The following is a 21,827-nucleotide window of genomic DNA, read 5'->3' on the forward strand; positions in this document are numbered from 1 at the left end:
GGTGTAACAGGTGCGTGACGTCACTCCGACCCCTACCAAAATACAAATAATGACGGACAGTTTCTCTCACCTTGGATTTGAACCACGAGTAACCACCAACTTCAATGACAGTCAATTTAAAATTAAAAGACAAATCTAGCATTCCAGTGCCCAAATTACATTACCTCAGAGGAAGGCTTGCTAGCTAGCTACAGTGTTTGACTCATATCAGTCATTTTCTTGTAAAACAGCCCAGCTAGCTATTGAAATGCTAATTTGCAATGCTAGCTAGCTAATGTGTTAGCTTGACTACTTATAGACTTGGGAGCTCATGGGGGCTTCAAGAGCCAGTGGTTTAGATGATTCCACCATCGGCAACAACAGCTAGCTACTAGTTTATATTCAGCTAAATATAGCAGCAGGGCTATAAGAACTAAACCGATGGACATGGGTCATGACATTGGGTATGTAAACCTTATGTATATGTCCTTAGAAGCTGTGTGGATATAAATTCACTGCAACCTTTGATGGCTGCACCAGACCAGTTGGTGGCACTATATATATGTTATTGGCACCAGTGGCACCATAGGATACTAGAGCAATAACTTTTGAGCAAGGGAGCTTTGTCTCATGCAAATTAATGTTAGATTTCAATTATACAGACAATGTGAAATATTGTGATTATATCTTTTTAATCACATATTGTTGCCCTATTATGTGGTCTGAACGTTGTGAAAGGTGAATATTTTATTCAGGAAAATTGGAAACTGGAAGTCCTGCTGCTTGCGCAGTCAACGTATTACAGCTTTGAAAGTTTATAGAAGTATTTTGGAACACTAATGTGGAGTACAACTATGTTTGGTATAGTTTATTGATGTATTTTGGAACACTAATGTGGAGTATACCAACTATGATTCAAATCATGTAGACATCCAGATTGACTTATAGGAGCAATTGGGCTTAAGTGCCTTGCTAAAGGGCACATTGACATATTTTTCACCTAGTCGGCTCACAGATTCAAACCAGCAATCTTTTGGTTACTGGCCCAACACTCAACCACTAGGCTACACCTAGGGATTGCTTATACAACTGATATTGTGTCCTTTCTGTCATCCTATAAACCCTGTTCATTGCTGCTCATAGCTATATATTTTTTAAATATCAATGCCAAATGCAGTGGTAGAAAAAGTACACAAATGTCATACTTGAGTAAAATTAACATACATTAATAGAAAATGACTCAAGTAAAAGTGAAAGTCACCCAGTAAAATACTTACTACTTGAGTAAGTCTAAAAGTATTTGGTTTTTGTATCAAAAGTAAATGTAATTGCAAAATATACTTAAATATCAAAAGTAAAAATATAAACAATTTCAAATTGCTTATATTAAGCAAACCAGACAGAACAATTGTCTAGTTTTTATTTTATTTACAGATAGCCAGAGGCACACTACAACACGCAGACATCATTTACAAATGAAGCATCAGAGGCAATATGGATGCCCAGGGATGTTCTCTTGATAAGTGTGTGAATTGGGCCATTTCCCTGTCCTGCTAAGCATTCAAAATGTAAGTACTTTTGGGTTTCAGGGAAAATGTAAAAAGTACATTATGTTCTGTGGGAATGTAGTGAAGTAAAAGTTGTCAAATATATAAATAGTAAAATAAAGCACAGATACCCCAAAAAACTACTTAAGTAGTACTTTAAAGTAGTTTTACTTAAGTACTTTAAACCACTGGCCAAATGTAACAGGTAATGGCTTTGCCCCTCAAAAGTTGATAGGCCATTGTGGAGTGGATTTACAAAGGATTTAAACACGTCATATCTGATCTCTTAACCAATACGTTAGCTTTTCTCATACTAAGTTAAGAGATGTACCATAGACATACATACTGAATTTTGTTTTATTCTGACTTTTTCAAAGGTTTTCAAAAATGTTCAAGATGGAGGAAAATCTCTCTTGATGGACCTTATGGGTCCACATTTGTTCAGCATGAGGCAAGACAAAGTTTAGGATAGGATAGTTGAAAGCCAGTGCCAGAGGACCTGAGGGACCTACTGGGTACATAACTTAAATGCATGTCTGACAATCTATCCTGATGGACCTCATGGGAGCTTGAGGCAAATTTGTTCAGCATGAGGAAAGACGCCTACATACAAAGTTTCAAGTCTAGGACAAATGGAGCAGTGGATATGAGGGTTTAACCCCTCGATCACACCTACAGCATCATTCCATTTTGGTACACCAGAAGTACCTTCATTTCTGATGGAATGCTGCGCTTGCTTTGCAGCATTGCATTGCAGAGGCAGTTGCAGTGTGTTCTGTGTGGTGCATACCTTGGATTTTTGTTGCACACATGTCCAGATGTTGATGCTTACCATTTTGCGCAATGACAATTTTGCGTGACTGCCTCTGCAATGCAATGCTGCAAGGCAAACGCAGCGTTCCATTGGAAATTAATGTACTTCTGGAGTACCAAAATGCAATGATGCTGTAGGTGTGATTGAGATGTTAAACCCTCATATTCACTGCTCCAGTTGTCCTAGAGACTTGAAACTTTGTATGTAGGCATCTTTCCTCATGCTGAACAAATTTGCCTCAAGCTCCCATAAGGTCCATCTGTAACGGCTGTCGTTAGAAGAAGGGGACCAAAGCGCAGCGTGGTAAGAGTTCATAATTATTTAATGCTGAGAACACTCGAACAAAAATAACAAACACAAAAAACCAACAGTTCTGTCAGGTAACAGATAACAAAACAACTACCCACAAACCCAGGTGGGAAAAGGCTGCCTAAGTATGGTTCCAAATCAGAGACAACGATGGACAGCTGCCTCTGATTGGAAACCACACTACGCCAAAACAAAGAAATAGATAAACGAGATTGCCCACCCCACATCACACCCTGACCTAACCAAACTAGAGGAAAATAAACGTCTCTAAGGTCAGGGCGTGACACCATCAGGATAGATTGGCAGACATGCATTTAAGTTATGTACCCAGTAGGTCCCTCAGGTCCTCTGGCACTGGCCTTTTAACTATCCTAAAGCCTAGGACCAAGAGGCATGGAGAGGCAGCCTTTAGGTATTATGCCCCCAGCCTCTGGAATAGCCTGCCAGAGAACCTGAGGGAGGCCGAAACTGTGGACATATTTAAAAGAGATCTTAAAACACACCTTTTTAGATTTGCTTTTCCTTAAAGTGCTTTTTAGTCATTTTTATTGTTATTTTGTTTTTTATCCTCTTATGTTTGTTGTGTAGTAAATATTTGTATTGGTTTTTTCCTGTGAAGGACATTGGGTTGCATTCCATGTCTGAAATGTGCTGTATAAATCAAGTTTGATTTGATTTCACACTGTAGGTGTGATCAAGGCATACATTAAGTGAGACTGCTTATAACAGTACCACCTATAGGCCAATCAGTGCCATTCTGTTTGGCCAAGTTACTCATGGCATCTTGTTTCTGTGTGTCAAATTAGATTATTTTTTTTTTACCAATGCTTGACTTATTTGACCATGCTTCACTGTGAACCTCTAATTATTCTATAACCACAGCATGGGCACACACACATAGTCTATACCTTTAACATTATGTTAGACATACAGTGAGGGAAAAAAGTCTGACCTCTGTGATTGCCAACAAGGGTTTTGCCACCAAGTACTAAGTCATGTTTTGCAGAGGGGTCAAATACTTATTTCCCTCATTAAAATGAAAATCAATTTATAACATTTTGACATGCGTTTTTATGGATTTTTCTGTTGTTATTCTGTCTCTCACTGTTCAAATAAACCTACCATTAAAATTATAGACTGATAATTTCTTTGTCAGTGGGCAAACGTACAAAATCAAATACTTTTTGTCCCTCACTGTATATTCTTAAATAAGCACTTAGAGGTTGTGTGATTAAAATGTCATTTTTGTAAACATATATAATGGTTTTAGACACACAAAATAAAGGAGTTTAGTGATTAAATATGTAGACATCGAGTGTAGATGCATGAAGACACATTGACATTTAACATTATATATACTGTGGAGCTCCAAGGACTCGGGGTTATTGCATCCAGATTCCACGTTCAACTAGTCAACTAGCAGTGGTGGAAAAAGTACCCAATTGTCATACTTGAGTAAAAGTAAACATACCGTAATAGAATATTACTCAAGTAAAAGTGAAAGTCACCCAGTAAAATACTACTTCAGTAAAGCCTAAAAGGATTTGGTTTTAAATATACATAAGTATAGAAAATAAATGGAATTAAGAATCAAAAGTAAAAGTATAAATCATTTCAAATTCCTTATATTACGCAAACCAGACGGCAAAATGTTCTCCTTTTTTAAAAATTGATGGATAACCAGGGGCACACTCCAACACTCAGACATACAGTAATTTACAAACAAAGAATTTGTTTAGTGAGTCTGCCAGATCAGAAGCAGTAGGGATGACCGGGGATTTTCTCTTGATAAGTGTGTGAATTGTACCATTTTCCTGTCAAAATGTAATGAGTACTTTTGCGTGTCAGGGAAAATGTGTGGAGTAAAAAGTACATTATTTTCTTTAGGAATGTAGTGAAGTAAAAGTTGGCAAAAATATAAATAGTAAAGTAAAGCACAGATACCGCAAAAAATGACTTAAGTAGTACTTTAAAGTATTTTTACTTAAGTACTTTACACCACTGTCAACTAGTATAACTTGTGATTGACTCTACAATGTGAAAAGCATTACATGGATGATGGAATACAACTGAAAGAGATGGTTGTCTGAAATGTTTACGTGAAATTAACAAATGTTAGATCAGCTTTAATAGGATATGATGAAACAGAGGGGTTATAAATGGGAATTTAGATTATTTTACAACATATGACATACATTTTACCCACACAGTATATAAAAATGTTCACTTCTGCATTTGCAAATATCTGTATCAGCAAAAAATACACTTTTTAAGAGTAATACTTTGTAGTTACTGTGTTTGTTTTATTCTGTTTGAGGTACTGAATGAGGTATTGATATTGAGGTTAAAACCAGAGTTTCTGACACTGTTGACATAACCAAGTCACGTGTGCCTAAAGCTAAAGTCAAAGTCTGTTTCATACGGAACTTTTTGAGGTCAAATGTAATTAAATTAAAAGAACCAAAGGTATGACATCATTGCACTGTATTTGACTTTTGATAAGAGATTCTGGTACAAGCCATGCACTGAAACCACGTTCTCGACACTCTTAAATTCGTCATACACTCATGTATTACACATATGAGAACATTTGAGAACTTGTTCTCAACTTGCCTACCTGGTTAAAGGTGAAATAAAAAAAATAAAAAAAGATGGTCTCTAATCTTTCCCTCCAATTGGTTCTGTCTATTAAAAATAGTAAATTAACTGACTTCAGCTCCCCAGGACCAGGGATGGAGAGTTGGAGACCATTTATTTTATACCTCAGTACATTGCCCTCTACATGTTAGTTCATAGTAAAAGCTGCCAGTTCTGTTTCGCCCTATTTAACGTTCACTACAGAAATAATGTATTTTTAATGGCCAGGTATGAATGGGCAGGGCAGGTTTGCTCTCAGTCCGTTCTCTCTGATAAGGTGTGTTTGTTAACCTTCTCTCTCTACTACTTGACTCTGTAACAGTCCCATATTTCCTGGTATCCATTCACCTCACTCCATCGCTACAAGACAATGAAGGATACACACACCCTGCTCAATCTGCTTCTGCTGTTCGTGTATCTTGCAGGTAATATGATATGGAAAACACAACGTTATTTTGAGATAATATTTTGTCAAAATCTATTTTTGAGGATGCCGAATTCGGTTTGACATCAGTCAGTAAGTCTATATGTTTTGGAATCTTTCTGTTAAGCTCTATAACCATGCATATGTTCAGTGTCTGCTGAGGTTAAACTTTTGTTTGGACAACAGGCTAACATATTTGGGTCTAAGCATAATGATAGTTTTCGTGTTACATATACATTATAACGTCTTGATGATAGACTGTGAGGCTGTTTTTATGAACTTCCAGGATCAGCTGTGACCACTGATGGAGGGAAGATCAGTCCCAGTAGGTAAACCACAGACACATGACACAAACTAGTCAACGTATTATAGTATGGCAACATCATTATTTGGAGTGTTGGGTCCTCTGGATTGTACCTGTGGTAGGGCAGTAGTGCTAACAGCTAGCAGAAAACTACTGTACAGAAATGAGGGGTCCATTTGAAATGCCATGACTTTTAATTTTATTATCATTGTAGTAATTTATCCCTATTACAAGTAAATTTACACCCTGTGTGCCGAAAATCCGGTAGGCCTACATTGCCTGATTGTGCACTGTAACTTTCAGATGGTCCCTTGGAACTAACCATTTTGGGACCTGACTTTGTGACTGTGGGCGTGCCATGCAGTTTTGACTGTTACGCCCAGTGCTCTCCCTCCTGTAGCTACAGAATGAGTATCGACGGACAGATTGGGCAGAGGAACGAAGTGTTCTTCACAGCCCGGCAATGGGAGGAGTCCCTAAACCTCACATGCACTGCAAGGAATGATGACTCTGGGAGGTCCTCTACAGTAACAAAGATACTGCAGGTTTTAGGTGCATGGGTGGTTTGTTGTTTTAATGACACTTCACTTGAAATTAGAGGTGATGGTCTTTATGATATTAGGAATGGAGGGATAATTCAATGTGTTGTAATTTACTGACAAAATGTCTGAATTACTGGATTAGTGCTAGATTAAATTATTTTGCTCATGTTTTCACATTGGTCGTAGGATCTAGACTATTATCTAAATGTGTATGTGTTCCTCATTTTAGCTGGACCAAGCAACGTATCAATCACAGGCCCTGACTTGATGACCCCAGGTGCCCCACAAAGCTTCAAGTGTAACGCCAACTGTCGTCCCTCCTGCAACTACACCTGGGGGATAAAGGGCCGATGGCTCGGGGGACAGGGGAATGAGATTACCGTAACTCCCGAAGAGTTAGCCACCTCTGTTACCCTGAACTGCAAGGCCATCAACAGTGTGTCTGGGCTCTATGCCATGGAAACCAGGACAATACCTGTGACATGTAGGTTATTGGGAGATTTAGAGCTTCCTCTAACAATTGTAGATTCTTTATTGTCATTAGTGTAATGCAATTGTCCATATTCGTATCCAGGGCCGGATTAAGATATCCTAGGCTTTGTTTTTTTATAGGCCCCCTGGTTGGATATTTTTTGGGGCCTCTCAGACCCCATTGAGTCTTGGGCCCAGGGGCTTTTCAATAGCTTGATCTATCAATTAACACACTTCCCTTATCCAGTATACATTCTACATTTGATGATTAAAGAGTGATGTTGGGGTTTTGGTTGAAGTGATACTTGAACCAGCTTCTTCCTTTACTTTTTGTCTCCTATCAGTTGGTCCATCAGAGGTCCACGTCATTGGTCAAGACTCTGTTGCAGTCGGCTTCAAGTCCAAGTTTCGGTGCACTGCCAAATGCATTCCTGCTTGTGACTACTGGTGGACCGTTGATGGTCACACTGTTTATGGCAGTGAGATGGAGATGACGGTCGAGCGACATGTAAAGTCAGAGAAGATTAAGTGCTACGCTCAGAATACGGTCTCAATGAATTTTGACTTGGTAACCAAGACCGTACGGGTCGGAGGTACAGCAGAAATCTCATGATTATACATTTGAGTAACTACAGACATTAAAAAAAATATGTCAAGACAAATCAAATCCAAATCAAATGTATTTATAAAACCCTTTTTACATCAGCAGATGCCACAAAGTGCTTATACAGAAACCCAGCCTAAAACTCCAAACAGCAAGCAATGCAGATGTAGAAGCACGGTGGCTAGGAAAAATCTCCCTAGAAAGGCAGGAACCTACTGTAGGAAGAAGTCTAGGGAGGAACCGGGCTCTGAGGGGTGGCCAGTCCTCTTCTAGCTGTGCCAGGTGGAGATTATAAGAGTACATGGCCATTAAGGCCAGATTGTTCTTCAAGATGTTCAAACGTTCATAGATGACCAGCAGGTTCAAATAATAATCACAGTGGTTGTACAGGGTGCAGCAGGTCAGCACCTCAGGAGTAAATGTCAGTTGACTATTTAGTGTTCCTTTTGTAATATTTTTGTTGTTGTGTGTTACAGATGATGGAAAATCCATGGCCACACAGGCTAAACAGACTATAGACCTGCTTCTGTTTGCCTTTACACTCTCACTCTACACTGTAATATCACCATAATCCAGGAGAGAGCAGTTTTGTACAAGGATGTAAGCTTTTCTCCACATGCACATCTGAATAATTTGAAAACATGTCAGCATTATTAGACAGTGATGGAACATGTGGTTTATTGGTAAAGAACAAACAGTTCCTTCCATATCAGGATGTTAACCATATTTGCTAATGATAAGTGAACTGGAAAGGCTTGGCTGAATCTTTCAATATTAAAGCACTACGTGTGTGTGCAAGCACCATCACGTGTATAGCCTATTTGGATTAAATATTTAATAAAGACAAATTTACATTAATTTAGTAGCATGTCTTTTTTGCAATGTGTAACTTTTTCCAGACTTTGAGATGGAGTTGAAACCTGTAAGCATGCCATCTTCATGGAAGGCACAGACTTAGAAGTAATGTATTTTAAATGGTGTGCTGATGTGGACAGGCTCAAGACAGGCCAGGTCCAGCTCAACACGCCAATTCAAATACATTACTTCAAAGTCTGTGCCTTTGGGGGGAACAAAATATGTAATATAGATCTTGTTTGCTCAAATAATTTACACTCCCAATATTTGTCTACAAATGTGAAATAGTTCGGTATTGTTAGTTGAAGTGTTACTTTCACATATCGTCTGACTGATGATTAGCATTAACTTCACAACAGATGAGGGGCCCACCCTGCATCTACATGTACATTTTGATCTTGAATGTAATCAACATGAGTAAATATGAAAACACACTTGATCATGGAGTGCGATTAGTCCGCTTTTGATTATCACTGATTATATATCAGGAGTTTATTTTATTGTACATAAGAACAATCAATGTTCCAGAGAGGCAATGGTATCACCTAAACACACACCCTCTCTATCTTTTCAAGTTTTTCCATGCATAACCCTTTTATCATCTTGAATTATAGTTACATTGGTTATGATCAAAGTGAATTAATGCATTTTAAATGGGAAAATAATAAGTATCCTTTACTAATATAATTATTACACCAACAACCTCTGTATCTGCATAAGAGCTATTCTACATAATAGGATAAACAGATTAAAACATGTTTGCACACTTTCTTTTGTCTGTAACCTTCACCTGTCTGAATGGACGAGAATCAAACAAAGTGAATGCTCCCTAGCTCAGAGACATGACACTTGGCAGTATCAAAAGGCTCAACCGCAGTAGATAAATGCCTATGAACACAAGAAACTAGCACGCACGTCCTAACCAGAACAGAATGCCGTGAAGCTGATTACCCACATAAAGGTCCAAACACTAGCGGCGCTTTGCTGGCACTGTTGGATAATGTCCTGTTTTTGAATTGGTTCCTGATAAGATTGTCAGACTGTTTTTTTCCGGAGGTATAAGGGGAGAACAGCTCTTGTTGTTCTTGCATTTCACAGCTCTGCATTTCAGCCACTTAGTCGCCCGGATCTCGGCAGCAGAACCATGGTTCTCCTCTGCACATTTAGTCTGCCTCTGCTGCTCACCTGCCTGGCAGGTAAGATAACACATACAACTCAATCTGTTAGTGTTGAGGTCAAATCTACTTCAAGTCAGGAATTACATTTTCTCATGCACATTTGTAATGGAAAAAAAAATATCGGAATTTTTCTGAATTGTCAAAGTAGCGAATAAGAATGAAAATCCAAACGTTTTAAACAGGGTAGTGCCTGCATGTAATGTGTAGCTAGGGCCTAGGTCATATAAATGTGTTATTAATGCTTTATAAGATAGTTCATGTAAAGTGAACCATTGTGATGGCATGGGATTCTTTTTCTTTCTGTGTTTCTGTAGGAACACTTGCCAGTGAGAGAGAGCAGGGCAGGACATCGGAGGAAACCACACCATGTAAGATACATTAGGTTTCTGGCATCATTTCTAAGTATACAAAATAAATGTATGCCAAAAAGCTATATGCATTAATCACCCATTGTTTATCCTTACACTAACATTATAACATTATGGTGAACAATAAAAAATGTAAATCCACTTCGTCCTAATTTTTTCACATTATGTTTATGACTCAGGCGCTTGTTTTCCATTCTGTCAGATGGGCCGTCCTTTGTGGAGATCAGTGGGGTGAACACAGTGACGGTGGAAGTTCCCTATGGCTTCCAGTGTTCAGCCAATTGCTTCCCAACCTGCACCTTCACCTGGACCAGAGGAGGACTCACCACCCAGGGCCCAGAGCTCAACCTCCAGCTGAAGGAGCAGGTTCCTCCACAGGTCCTGATCTGTATGGCTATAAACCCCACCACTGGGAAGTCAGTGACGGTCAGAAAAACAGTCAACGTGACGTGTAGGCTACTTATAATCAGTTTTCATCAATCTAAACCAATATTTAGAAATCATACCATGCCAACAGATGTTATGCTTTTGTGTCTCTGTACTGCACATCCAAAGTTTGTGGAGCTCTGTTCTACACTCTCCAACCTAATTCACCCAAGAACAATTATCTATTTTCTACCTGGACCGTCCAATATAAAGATCACAGGTCCTGATACACTGTCCAGTGGAGTGACGTCCAACTTTTCCTGCTCTGCTGATTGCTACCCGTCCTGCTTCTACACCTGGACAATTAGTTTTGAAGCACAAAGCACAGTGACCACCAAATATGGTCAAACCATCTGTCACACCTGACTCCTGGGAGATTGCAGAGGAATTGATCTGTGATGCTCAGGACACTGTCTCACTCCTATACATCTCAACCTATGTCACACCTTACGTGGCCCGTGAGTGGAATTTTTGTCATTTTTTTCAACTTTGGAGTGGTCCATTGAAGTCGCATTGGATAATTATTACTATACTATGTTAGTCATATATTCTGTGTACACTGCATTTTTAGAAAGCTCTAAGAGTTTATAATCACTTAAACACATAATCAAGTGTTTACTTCCACCTCTTCCCAGGCGGACCGGGGGCCATTTTGATCACGGGTGCCAGCTCAGTGACAGTAGGAGACACAACTTTGTGTGCTTTGTTGACTGCACCCCCTCCTGTAACTTTACCTGGATATTCAATGGCGACGAGATCCATTTGCCCATCTTCCATAGGGCGATAAGCCCATGGTTGCCAGTAAACTGGTGGTTACTGTTGATGATTACAGGCAAAATGAGGTACTGACGTGTGAGGCCAAGAATGTTGCCTCAGGGGTCACTGCTGTTAGCAGCAAGATCCTGAGCATCACTGGTAAGTCATAGTTTTTGTGACAAAAGACTTGTCACAAGCCAATATTTAGAATCAGATGTTTGAACGTGAAAGCCCACCATTTTTGTAAAAGCCAACTCAAAGTATTTAACTTGGTATCTCTCTGAAAATAAAATGTTCCTCGTTCTTTCTGTCCTCTTCACCTCTTTTCCACTCCCCTGTCTTCCAGATCCTATCTCTGTACAGCCGGTGTCCCAGGACAAGCCCTTGGCACACCAGCCCTTCTCACTGCAGTGTGTGGGCTCTCAGAATTCAGCCTCCATTTTGTGGTTAAAAAATGGCCTCCCTGTAGCTGTGTCCGGCAGGGTCAGTCTCTCCCCCAACAATATCACTGTGTCTTTTAGTCCTCTGCTCCAGTCTGATGGTGGCCTGTACCAATGCATCGTTTCTCAGGGGGGAGCACCCATCAAAGGGTTTGGGTACCAACTGAATGTAAATTGTGAGTATGCAGAGATGAATTCTATTTATACAGTCATTTTTGCTCACCATACACCGGTATTTCAAGAAAGATCATAAAAGACATCCAGTTATTATTTACAGGAGCAATTAGGGGTTAAGTGCCTTGCTCAAAGGCACATCAACAGAACCCTTAGGCTACTTGCCACCCCTATGTGTGTGTGTGTGTGTGTGTGTCTGTATATATACTGCTCAAAAAAATAAAGGGAACACTTAAACAACACATCCTAGATCTGAATGAAAGAAATAATCTTATTAAATACTTATTTCTTTACATAGTTGAATGTGCTGTCAACAAAATCACACAAAAATAATCAATGGAAATCCAATTTATCAACCCATGAAGGTCTGGATTTGGAGTCACACTCAAAATTAAAGTGGAAAACCACACTACAGGCTGATCCAACTTTGATGTAATGTCCTTAAAACAAGTCAAAATGAGGCTCAGTAGTGTGTGTGGCCTCCACGTGCCTGTATGACCTCCCTACAACGCCTGGGCATGCTCCTGATGAGGTGGCGGATGGTCTCCTGAGGGATCTCCTCCCAGACCTGGACTAAAGCATCCGCCAACTCCTGGACAGTCTGTGGTGCAACGTGGAGTTGGTGGATGGAGCGAGACATGATGTCCCAGATGTGCTCAATTGGATTCAGGTCTGGGGAACGTGCGGGCCAGTCCATAGCATCAATGCCTTCTTCTTGCAGGAACTGCTGACACACTCCAGCCACATGAGGTCTAGCATTGTCTTGCATTAGGAGGAACCCAGGGCCAACCGCACCAGCATATGGTCTCACAAGGGGTCTGAGGATCTCATCTCGGTACCTAATTGGCAGTCAGGCTACCTCTGGCGAGCACATGGAGGGCTGTGCGGCCCCCCAAAGAAATGCCACCCCACACCATGACTGACCCACCGCCAAACCGGTCATGCTGGAGGATGTTGCAGGCAGCAGAACGTTCTCCACGGCGTCTCCAGACTCTGTCACGTCTGTCATGTGCTCAGTGTGAACCTGCTTTCATCTGTGAAGAGCACAGTGCGCCAGTGGCGAATTTGCCAATCTTGGTGTTCTCTGGCAAATGCCAAACCTCCTGCACGGTGTTGGGCTGTAAGCACAACCCCCACCTGTGGACGTCGGGCCCTCATACCACCCTCATGGAGTCTGTTTCTGACCATTTGAGCAGACACATGCACATTTGGGGCCTGTTGCAGGTCATTTTGCAGGGCTCTGGCAGAGCTCCTCCTGCTCCTCCTTGCACAAAGGCGGAGGTAGCGGTCCTGCTGCTGGGTTGTTGCCCTCCTACGGCCTCCTCCACGTCTCCTGATGTGCTGGCCTGTCTCCTGGTAGCGCCTCCATGCTCTGGACACTACGCTGACAGACACAGCAAACCTTCTTGCCACAGCTCGCATTGATGTGCCATCCTGGATGAGCTGCACTACCTGAGCCACTTGTGTGGGTTGTAGACTCCGTCTCATGCTACCACTAGAGTGAAAGCACAGCCAGCATTCAAAAGTGACCAAAACATCAGCCAGGAAGCTTAGGAACTGCGAAGTGGTCTGTGGTCCACACCTGCAGAACCACTCCTTTATTGGGGGTGTCTTGCTAATTGCCTATAATTTCCACCTGTTGTCTATTCCATTTGCACAACAGCATGTGAAATTTATTGTCAATCAGTGTTGCTTCCTAAGTGGACAGTTTGATTACATAGAAGTGTGATTGACTTGGAGTTACATTGTGTTGTTTAAGTGTTCCCTTTATTTTTTTGAGCAGTGTATATGTTTACAAGCTAATCATAAAGATATTTCATGACATTTTCCAGATGGACCAGTTCAAGCTGTTATCATCCAATCTGGCAAAGGCCCAGTAGGTAAAGCCCTGTATCTCCTGCCTGGATCAAAGACAGCACTTCAGTGTTCGGCCCTGTGCTACCCCACCTGTACCTACATCTGGATATACAAGGGGAGGCTGGCAGAGATGAACACCTTCTCCCTCACACCTGAGACCACCATGGACAGAGGACCCCTCAGCTGTGTGGCTTACAACTCAGTGACCAATGACAACAGCACTGTTAATACCTCAGTTGTGTTACTTGGTGAGCAGCAGTTAGATTGTATTTGTCAAAACATATTTCTATGCAGACCTTGAAACGGTGTTGTCTTGTCACTGTCGTATGAAGTATAAAAAGAGGTAGTGCAGAACGAACGAGCCATTCTAGGTCTAATGTTGACCTTTCTTTCAGATGGACCATCTAACGTGACCATCTCAGGACCAGGTGCCCTAGAGGTAGGGGTCAAGGCCAGCTTCAAGTGTATTGCCCAGTGCTCTCCCTCTTGCAGCTACACCTGGAGTGTGTATGGTCGGACCATGCACGGCAGCGTGGTCGATTCAACCGTTACGTGGCCACTGAGTCTTTCAGCTGCGAGGCACACAACACAATCACCAGGAAGACAGCCACAGCCAATGAGACACTCAGTGTCACAGGTATGGTCAAACTACTATGATCCATCAATTTAATTGTTGGTCTTATAACACTTTCTACTACTCTATTCAACTGGGCACGGCATCTCGAGTAATACTTCTCATGCAACCGGCCACAGTTATTGCCATAATCGTAATTTTAGTAGAATTATTTTTTTTCTCTTTTGTAATGTATCATTATGCACGTTTAAAAATGTGCTACAACAAACCTAATGAATACAATACAGCTTTGGTGAAACACACGTCTCAATAATTAATAGTTAACTGCTTGGAACTTTTGGAAATTAAGCTTCTCTTGACCGTGCCGTCTTGCTTGTAAAATGATCACCAACTTCACGAAAAACTGCTATTGGGTAAACTATTGAGAAAAAAAATTGATTCCCCCCGTGCTAAAATATAGGTATTAAGACAATTGACACTGTTTTTAGTTCACGCTTATTCTCCATAATTGTCAGTTACACGCTAATACAATTATCGTGCCAGCTATTAACATTTCGCCCCTTACTCCCAAAGAGTCTCACTGGTGTGGATGTTGAGAACAGTCAAGAGAAGAATTCCATTCAATGGCAGTGGGGCAACAATGCAATCTAACAGTGTCTTTATTATCTTGTACTGCTGTCTGGAAAATGTGTGCTTTGTTAATGCAGTTTGACAGACTTTCTGTAATTGGTTTATTTTCCACATAGTGTATACTTTCTTGCCAACCTCTTAGTCCACGTGTAGACGTCTTAGTCTACACTAAAACCTATATTTTACAGTTAACATGTGAAAATGCTACTTGCTGAAAAGTGTCATCTCCGTATCTGCACTTTCAGTGATAATCAAAGATTGTCAATTTATTAGGTATTCACACTCATTTACTGCAATTAATGTCTTGAACATGAGATGTATGGTCCTGGACAGAAGAATTAAAAAGAACAAAAATATTTTTCCTTTATTCATAGTTCAGTTCTCCTGGCTTTCTGAGAGTGGCAGATGCATATTTGAACTATTACCCATAATGGTTCTGTTGGGCCGCAGTCAGATAGAACATTCTTGTTTTGGCCATGCATAGTAACTACTGTTCTAATATAAGGATAGACCTTCCAATATGGCAGCCAAAATTAAGTGATGCATTGTTGCGTACATACAGCAATGTTTAGATTAGTAACATGTACTAGAGCATTGAAAAACACTACTTCAATCGATTGCTTCCTGAAGTAAACACCAATTTTGCTCTCTGTGGTAATGTCCATTTTTAGGGTTCTGCACTCACATCACACTCCATACTTCTTTTGCAGGGCTCCTACTGATGTGTCCTCAAGTCCAGCTTGATGAAGAAAGTCAAACAATTCTTGTAGAACTAGAAAAAACAAAAAGTTTGCAGTTATCAATGTCGTATAATAATTTCGCATTTGGGTTAAATAATGTAATCACAAACTGTGCCAGATCGGTACCTTTCTTCTCAGGGTTGGACATGAACATGACAGCCATGTCGAACCGCCTCACACCGGCCAGATTCCTGAGGATCTCCAGTATGACAGGTGGCTCTTCCTTCCTTAATTTGATAAAGACAATGTGATAACACAGTCACATTTCTTGTAAGAGCCATAACAGTCATAATGGCATGGTATTTGTACAGTACTTACTTGATGTAGAAGCCTTGTAACGTCCTTAGAATCTGATTGAGCATGTCTGGTTCAAGAGAGCTCTGGAAGATCTTTGCGTAAGCCTGAGGCTGGATTTGCTAAAACACAGACACACAACAAATAAACATCAGTCCTTAGTGGCATCTACATGTTTTTCTCAGCAGAAAAGACAAATCTCATTGTATGGTGATTTTTTAGTGTACAAATAGAACTCCAAACAAGAGATCAGGTCTCTGTTGAAGAATAGATGATCACAATAAGATAGGCTATATCTTATCAGTAGGTCACATGTCATTAGCAACCATTTTGTATAGGCTATAAATAAAAGGTTACATAAAAAAGGACATTAATAACCCATATTGTTTATTTATTTCCCCCTTTGAACTTAACTATTTGCACATATGACATTGAAATGTCTATTCTTTTGGATGTGTAATATTGTTTTTCATCATATTTTAATTCCACACCCACCTTCAAATACTTGTAGATGACTTCAGGGCCATTTCCAATCTTCCTTAGGTCTGCCTCTAGCTGGAAGCTGTTGGTGGGGGCAGGAGGTATGACCTCAGTTGAGGGTGTAGCAGGCGGTTCTGTTGGTTCACTGACAGTTGCCTCCCTGTGCTTCTGTGTCTGTGCTCTCACAGCATACCCCTCATGCCCTCTGAAATAAGAAAACAGCTTCATCAGTGGTGCTATTATCAAAAGCCTAACTTCACAAAAGTTATATTCAAAACTAACTAAAAACATGCATCAACAAAATCCTCAAGCCGTACGGCTTGAGATTAAGCAATTGAACAATATCTCTTACTTGACAGGGGAATGCGAGGGGACGTTTGATATTTCTTCAATCTTCAGGATCTTAGTTCTGGGGGAGGTAGAGGGAGGCGAGGCCTGACCCTCTCTCACAGTGTCTGCGATGGAGGTGGTCTTCTGGGGCCTAACACGGGGGGCTGTGGTTGAAGTCAACACAGCCGAGGACTCCTCCTGGACCAGGATCTTTCCACAAACCTCTTCAATGTCAACGCTCCTCAATGGCTTCTGAGATAAGGAAATCCAATTGGCACACAACAATGTTCCTATCTTTCAAGCCAAGTTTAGAAACAGCCTACCAAAAATATTTTCCTGTTTTATCTGAGTGACTCACGGTTGACTGCAGGTGAGGTGGTTTGTTAACTGGCTGTACTGTTCTCCGCTGTGCATGCTCTTCTGTTGCCAGCAGCCCACTGGTGCCCATGTCCTAAGAGCAGAGAGAGGCTATGTCAATGATTTGTCAACAAAGACAACAGGTGTAAGAACATTAACACAAAAACCATAGTGAGCATGGAACCACATACGTACAATTGCAATCTTCTTAATTTCATGAAATGCCTGCTTGTTTCCTGGTTCCAGCTTCAGGACCTCCTCAAAATCTACAATAAAAATACATGACATAAACAGTTGATGACTACTGCTACCATTCACACAAAGACTTTAACCTGCTCAAGGTAGTTACATAGAAACATGCCTAGCCTATACAAAATGGTTGCTAATGCCATGTGACCTAATAAGATATAGCCTATCTTGGATGCCTGTCTACTGTACCTTCTTTAGCTTGTTTGAGCAGTCCCAGAGCAGCCCTGGCTGTCCCTCTGCGGGCAAAGGCCTTTGAATAGGTGCCATCCAGGGCTATTGCTTTACTGCAGTCCTCCTCAGCCTCTTTATATCTAAGGAGAGAATCAAGCTTAAATCAATGTACAGCTTTGACAGAATTTACACTTACCCAATACTCTTATCCTGCCTTCCCTGCTGCTTACCTCTGCAGCTTTAAGTAAGCCATGGCCCGGTTGGCAGGCAGGAGGATGTTGGTGCTGTCCGCTTCCATGCCCTTGGTGTAGTACTCTACTGCTGCCTCATACTTCCCCTCTTTGAAATATGCATTCCCCTGAGAGTCAAGGTTTAGTGTCGTGGTAACAATTTAAAAACAATGCACTTAAAAACAGACAAATAGCATGCTGTAGTACACCTGTGGTATGTCTTCAGCGCTGCAGTGTCTCAGAGTCACTGGGTAACTGGTACCCAATATGTAGCAGGCCTACTCTAACATCAAAAGATAAGTGTAGCTGGTGGCTCTACCCTGTCTTTCTGCACCACCGCCTCCTGTCTCCTCTGCTGTTCCTCCATGAGTTGCTGTTGCATGACGTCCACCACAGGTGGTGTCACCACTGCAGCCTCTGGGCTTTCTGCCTTTCCACCCAGTTTAGCAATGACCTACCGATAAGAGGAGAGGTTAGAGTGGATCAGGGAGGGGGATACAGAGGTACAGTAGTAAATCCAACACCAGTTAATGTCTCACCTCTTTGCATTTCATCACTTCATTCTGTGCCTCCAGGTTCCCAGGATCCAGCTTGAGAACCATTACATAATCTAGTTATGTAGAGGAAGGAAGCAGAAATTGTTTTTAAGTGACCTATTATAAGATGATACATCATATAAAAACTATACATCCTCTGCTGGCATTCTACCCATTTGAAAACAAGTTTTGTTGTGTTACCATTACTCCTCACCTTCTAGGGCAGATTCATAATTTTGCAGGGCGAATCGAGACGCTCCTCTTTGTGCAAATGCTTTGAAGTAGTTACTGTCCAGAGCAATGGACAAGTTGCAGTCAGACTCGGCAACAGCAAACCTGACGGACAGAGAAATATGAATTCTAACGTTAATGTTGTCTTTTAAAATGTTACATATGTTGCTTATTTCCTTACATGTTGCTTACTTCTTGAGTCTGAAGAAGCAGGCAGCTCGGTTTGTTGGCAGAACGGGGTTATAAGGGTCTGCGCCCATGCCTCTGGTGTAACACTCAATGGCATCATCATACTTCCCTTCTTTGAACAGCTGACTACCCTGAAAAACAATTGTCAAATTCAGTAAAGCAAATATAGGTTTTTGCAATCTATATATTCAACAAAGTAGTAACATTTACTGACTACAGGTGACTTACTGACTGAGTATTATTGACTACTACCCTCAACGACTGGTGATAGTTGCTAACGAGGCCCCGATGGTGGTATACTATATGGGTAATTTTCTAGGATTTCAGAGGCAACTTTCTAGTCCTACAGACATCTAAATCACAGCATACTGCAAACAAATGACCAGTTTGCAAGTCTGTTCCTTGAATTGACCTTCAATGGTGGTCATTGTATCATCATAATAATAATAATAAGTCATATTTTAAAATGACAACATTTACATGAGAAATCATATTTCTGTATGTCTGTCAGGTTTGCTGTGGCTGAGTCTGACTACAATACTATGAGTGCGAAGCCGTACTTTCTCCTTCTCAGCAAGCGCCTTGTCTTGGTCAGTAGCAGGAACCCCAGAATCCTCAGACTCAGAGTCATTGGACTCAGCACTGTCCTCTTTATCCATGGACTCCAATACCTTGTCCTACCAGAAGACAAAAAAATAATCCCCAAAAATGTTTAGTGTAACAGCAAGCAGTACATTCTGTTTAGCAGGGTGCACTGCTGCCATTCAGTTTAAAACCATAGACTTAGTTTAAACTCACTATTGAAATCAAACGAGAAACAGGCAAGATCCACCTAATCCATTACCACATCAAATTTGTCCCATGACTGATCGTCATGAGACTTTATCCTGCGTGCTTGTTTTGGTTCAGTCTTTGCATTGTTGTCTGATGCCTTCTTTTTCTCTCTCTTCTTTTTGTAGTCCTTGTTTCGCACTGGTGGGAGGCTTTTCTAAGGCAGGAATACATAGTTCAGGATCTTTATAACATAGCACAATCTCAACTCTATAGCTAAACATAAAACATACACATTTTCAAGTGTTACATACTTGAGACACGCCAACGCTCCCAGTTCTTAGTTGCTCATCCTTCCTCTTTATGTCAGTTTCCCAGCTGTCAAGATCTTTCATGAAGTTATGCAGGTCCTCTGCATTTTGTCGCATTTGCAGTTGGAGTTCAATGGCTTTGTTTTCAGACATGCCTACCTGTCAAATACATTGAATATTCTAGCTTGACAAAACAAGAGATAGGATCACTTTAATTTAATGTTATTCAGCGAGCTATACATCTAGTCAACGGGGACAGATAAATAAAAACACTAACTTAGTTAACTAACAGTCAGTTCTTTATTGACGTTACTCAAACTGTGGAGCTAGTAACATCACGCTACTGTTGACTAACTACTATAACACCAAGGAGTAATTAGCTAGTTAGCTAACGTTAGTCACGGCTGTCTCGCAGAAGCAGCAATTTATAGCTAGCTAGTTGCCTAAGCTAACGCAACGCTTTTAACGAGTTACGACCTGCATATAAGAGCTGATTACATTAGAATATTTGAGTACCTGTCCCTTGCGTCCCAAATCGATTGTAATTTATCAGTTTAAGTTTAAACGAGGCTTACTAGCATTTAATGTTAGCTACAAACTATCGCCATACTGTCGTTTTCTGTTTGTGTTCGGCGCCATGACAGCATGTCTTCTTCTTCGACGACGAGGTTTAACGGCGGTTGGCATCCAATAAATGTTGCATTACTGCCACCTACTAGACTGGAGTACTCCCCTATACTTTGCTTTAAAAATTTAACAAACACTACACTCACAAAAAAATAAAACCACGCTACTCCAGTATTTAAATCTATTTAGTCCTTCCTCAGCTCAACAACCTGAAAGGATTGGACGACACCACCACTTAACACACCCTGTAACTCTTCGGATGTCAAGTCTCGCACATCCAAATACCTCTCTGCAGCTGCCACCACAACCTACATTTTCTACGACTTACGTTCCATCCCTGCAGTACAGTTGATAACCATTGCTATAAATGCTAAAAATCTAAATCGTACTGAAAAATTATATCACTTGCTGGCCTATACCTCTGTACTGGTACAGATCTACTACTCACACCACTCCTCTCAGGAGCTGTCCCATTTCACCCATCTTCCTCTACTTTCTTTACTGCCTCAGCATATGACAACTTTTTCACTACTCTAACCGTGGAAACCTCAACCTGTCTTTCTCGCACGGGACATTTCTGAGCCACAGCCCCATGGTCACCCCTACAATTAACACATACCACCACTTTCCCCAATGTTACACGTTCCTTTGTCTCATGCCCTTCTGCACACTTCTCACACATAGGAACCTCCATTCTACACACTGCTGCCACATTTGTACTTATTTTTATTTCACCTTTATTTAACCAGGTAGGCCAGTTGAGAACAAGTTCTCATTTACAACTGCGACCTGGCCAAGATAAAGCAAAGCAGTGCGACAGAAACAACAGAGTTACATATAAACAAACGTACAGTCAATAACACAAAGGAAAATAAAAATATGTACAGTGTGCGCAAATGTAGAAGAGTAGGGAGGTAGGAAATAAATAGGCCAGAGGGGGAAAATTATTTGCATGCCCATATGCTTGACACCTGTAACAACATAATGCATTTGGCACAAAAGCTAGTACAGGATAACGTATATATCCTAACATCACTGTCGGGCAAAGACTCAAAATCAGAACTCAAAAGAACAGACAATGACGCTTCTATTTAAACCACTCACGACACCCTGTCTGTGTCGCACCAAACGACGAGCATCACAAACATCGGGAATCTCCCCCTTCAGTTGATCAACTTTTACATGTACTGCTACTCCAGTAATCGCTCCTTTCAATGGCACCCATTTCTTGCGAGCAAAACTATTTACATTTCTTGCCCACATTCCGTTTAACGTGGAGCGCTTTCTCCCTCTGACCAGCAGAAACAAACAATTATCACAAGACCACTTCTGGTTACCTTCACCGATTCCACAGCACCCAACTCTGTTTTCACCCACCCTGAAACCACAAATGGATCAGCGAAAAGACAAGGGTCCCCTTTT

At 41.0% G+C, this 21,827-nt stretch overlaps 4 protein-coding genes across 9 annotated transcripts; 3 read left to right on the forward strand and 1 right to left on the reverse strand.

Annotated features, from left to right (window-relative positions):
* The first annotated feature begins 5,553 nt into the window (after positions 1 to 5,553).
* Positions 5,554 to 8,489, forward strand: LOC106576256 (uncharacterized). Of its 3 annotated transcripts, none has more exons than XM_014153322.2 (6): positions 5,554 to 5,711; positions 5,997 to 6,035; positions 6,318 to 6,614; positions 6,786 to 7,040; positions 7,372 to 7,620; positions 8,108 to 8,489. In XM_014153322.2, the coding sequence occupies exons 1-6, from the start codon at positions 5,657 to 5,659 to the stop codon at positions 8,200 to 8,202; spliced, it is 990 nt and encodes a 329-aa protein (XP_014008797.1). In that variant the 5' UTR covers positions 5,554 to 5,656; the 3' UTR covers positions 8,203 to 8,489. The 3 variants fall into 3 exon arrangements, with proteins under 3 accessions (XP_014008797.1, XP_014008798.1, XP_014008799.1); XM_014153323.2 differs by having other exon boundaries at positions 5,556 to 5,711; positions 6,318 to 6,566; XM_014153324.2 differs by having other exon boundaries at positions 5,599 to 5,711; positions 5,997 to 6,039.
* Positions 8,490 to 8,956: 467 nt separating this feature from the next.
* rpap3 (RNA polymerase II-associated protein 3) lies at positions 8,957 to 20,476 on the reverse strand. Of its 4 annotated transcripts, XM_045698490.1 has the most exons (18): positions 20,295 to 20,476; positions 19,782 to 19,937; positions 19,541 to 19,684; positions 19,257 to 19,373; positions 18,700 to 18,827; positions 18,491 to 18,612; positions 18,280 to 18,350; positions 18,060 to 18,194; positions 17,741 to 17,868; positions 17,529 to 17,650; positions 17,286 to 17,356; positions 17,092 to 17,184; positions 16,756 to 16,985; positions 16,419 to 16,608; positions 15,948 to 16,045; positions 15,756 to 15,856; positions 15,575 to 15,661; positions 8,957 to 9,675 (listed from the first exon to the last, which is right to left on the reverse strand). In XM_045698490.1, the coding sequence occupies exons 2-17, from the start codon at positions 19,929 to 19,931 to the stop codon at positions 15,576 to 15,578; spliced, it is 1,986 nt and encodes a 661-aa protein (XP_045554446.1). In that variant the 5' UTR covers positions 19,932 to 19,937; positions 20,295 to 20,476; the 3' UTR covers positions 8,957 to 9,675; position 15,575.
* Positions 9,587 to 10,824, forward strand: LOC106576245 (uncharacterized). Its single transcript, XM_014153313.2, has 3 exons — positions 9,587 to 9,682; positions 9,979 to 10,032; positions 10,235 to 10,824. The coding sequence occupies exons 1-3, from the start codon at positions 9,631 to 9,633 to the stop codon at positions 10,822 to 10,824; spliced, it is 696 nt and encodes a 231-aa protein (XP_014008788.1). The 5' UTR covers positions 9,587 to 9,630.
* On the forward strand, positions 11,202 to 14,603 carry LOC123728234 (carcinoembryonic antigen-related cell adhesion molecule 6). Its single transcript, XM_045699884.1, has 3 exons — positions 11,202 to 11,830; positions 13,661 to 13,933; positions 14,081 to 14,603. The coding sequence occupies exons 1-3, from the start codon at positions 11,506 to 11,508 to the stop codon at positions 14,353 to 14,355; spliced, it is 873 nt and encodes a 290-aa protein (XP_045555840.1). The 5' UTR covers positions 11,202 to 11,505; the 3' UTR covers positions 14,356 to 14,603.
* Positions 20,477 to 21,827: the final 1,351 nt, after the last annotated feature.

The sequence above is a fragment of the Salmo salar genome, chromosome ssa17 (genome assembly GCF_905237065.1).
Source record: "Salmo salar chromosome ssa17, Ssal_v3.1, whole genome shotgun sequence".
NCBI lineage: Eukaryota > Metazoa > Chordata > Actinopteri > Salmoniformes > Salmonidae > Salmo > Salmo salar.

Bases quoted from the DNA above. Each gene is read 5' to 3' on its own strand.
- LOC106576256 (XM_014153322.2), top strand. From the start codon at position 5,657: ATGAAGGATACACACACCCTGCTCAATCTGCTTCTGCTGTTCGTGTAT. The intron at 6,615-6,785 runs GTGATGGTCTTT...TCCTCATTTTAG, and splicing joins CACTTCACTTGAAATTAGAG to CTGGACCAAGCAACGTATCA. The intron at 7,621-8,107 runs GTACAGCAGAAA...TGTGTGTTACAG, and splicing joins CAAGACCGTACGGGTCGGAG to ATGATGGAAAATCCATGGCC.
- LOC106576245 (XM_014153313.2), top strand. From the start codon at position 9,631: ATGGTTCTCCTCTGCACATTTAGTCTGCCTCTGCTGCTCACCTGCCTG. The intron at 9,683-9,978 runs GTAAGATAACAC...GTGTTTCTGTAG, and splicing joins GCTGCTCACCTGCCTGGCAG to GAACACTTGCCAGTGAGAGA. The intron at 10,033-10,234 runs GTAAGATACATT...CCATTCTGTCAG, and splicing joins ATCGGAGGAAACCACACCAT to ATGGGCCGTCCTTTGTGGAG.
- LOC123728234 (XM_045699884.1), top strand. From the start codon at position 11,506: ATGTTCCTCGTTCTTTCTGTCCTCTTCACCTCTTTTCCACTCCCCTGT. The intron at 11,831-13,660 runs GTGAGTATGCAG...GACATTTTCCAG, and splicing joins GTACCAACTGAATGTAAATT to ATGGACCAGTTCAAGCTGTT. The intron at 13,934-14,080 runs GTGAGCAGCAGT...CCTTTCTTTCAG, and splicing joins TACCTCAGTTGTGTTACTTG to ATGGACCATCTAACGTGACC.
- rpap3 (XM_045698490.1), bottom strand. From the start codon at position 19,931: ATGTCTGAAAACAAAGCCATTGAACTCCAACTGCAAATGCGACAAAAT. The intron at 18,351-18,490 runs GTGAGGAGTAAT...CTACATAACTAG, and splicing joins TTATGAATCTGCCCTAGAAG to ATTATGTAATGGTTCTCAAG. The intron at 18,195-18,279 runs GTGAGACATTAA...TCTTATCGGTAG, and splicing joins AAGTGATGAAATGCAAAGAG to GTCATTGCTAAACTGGGTGG.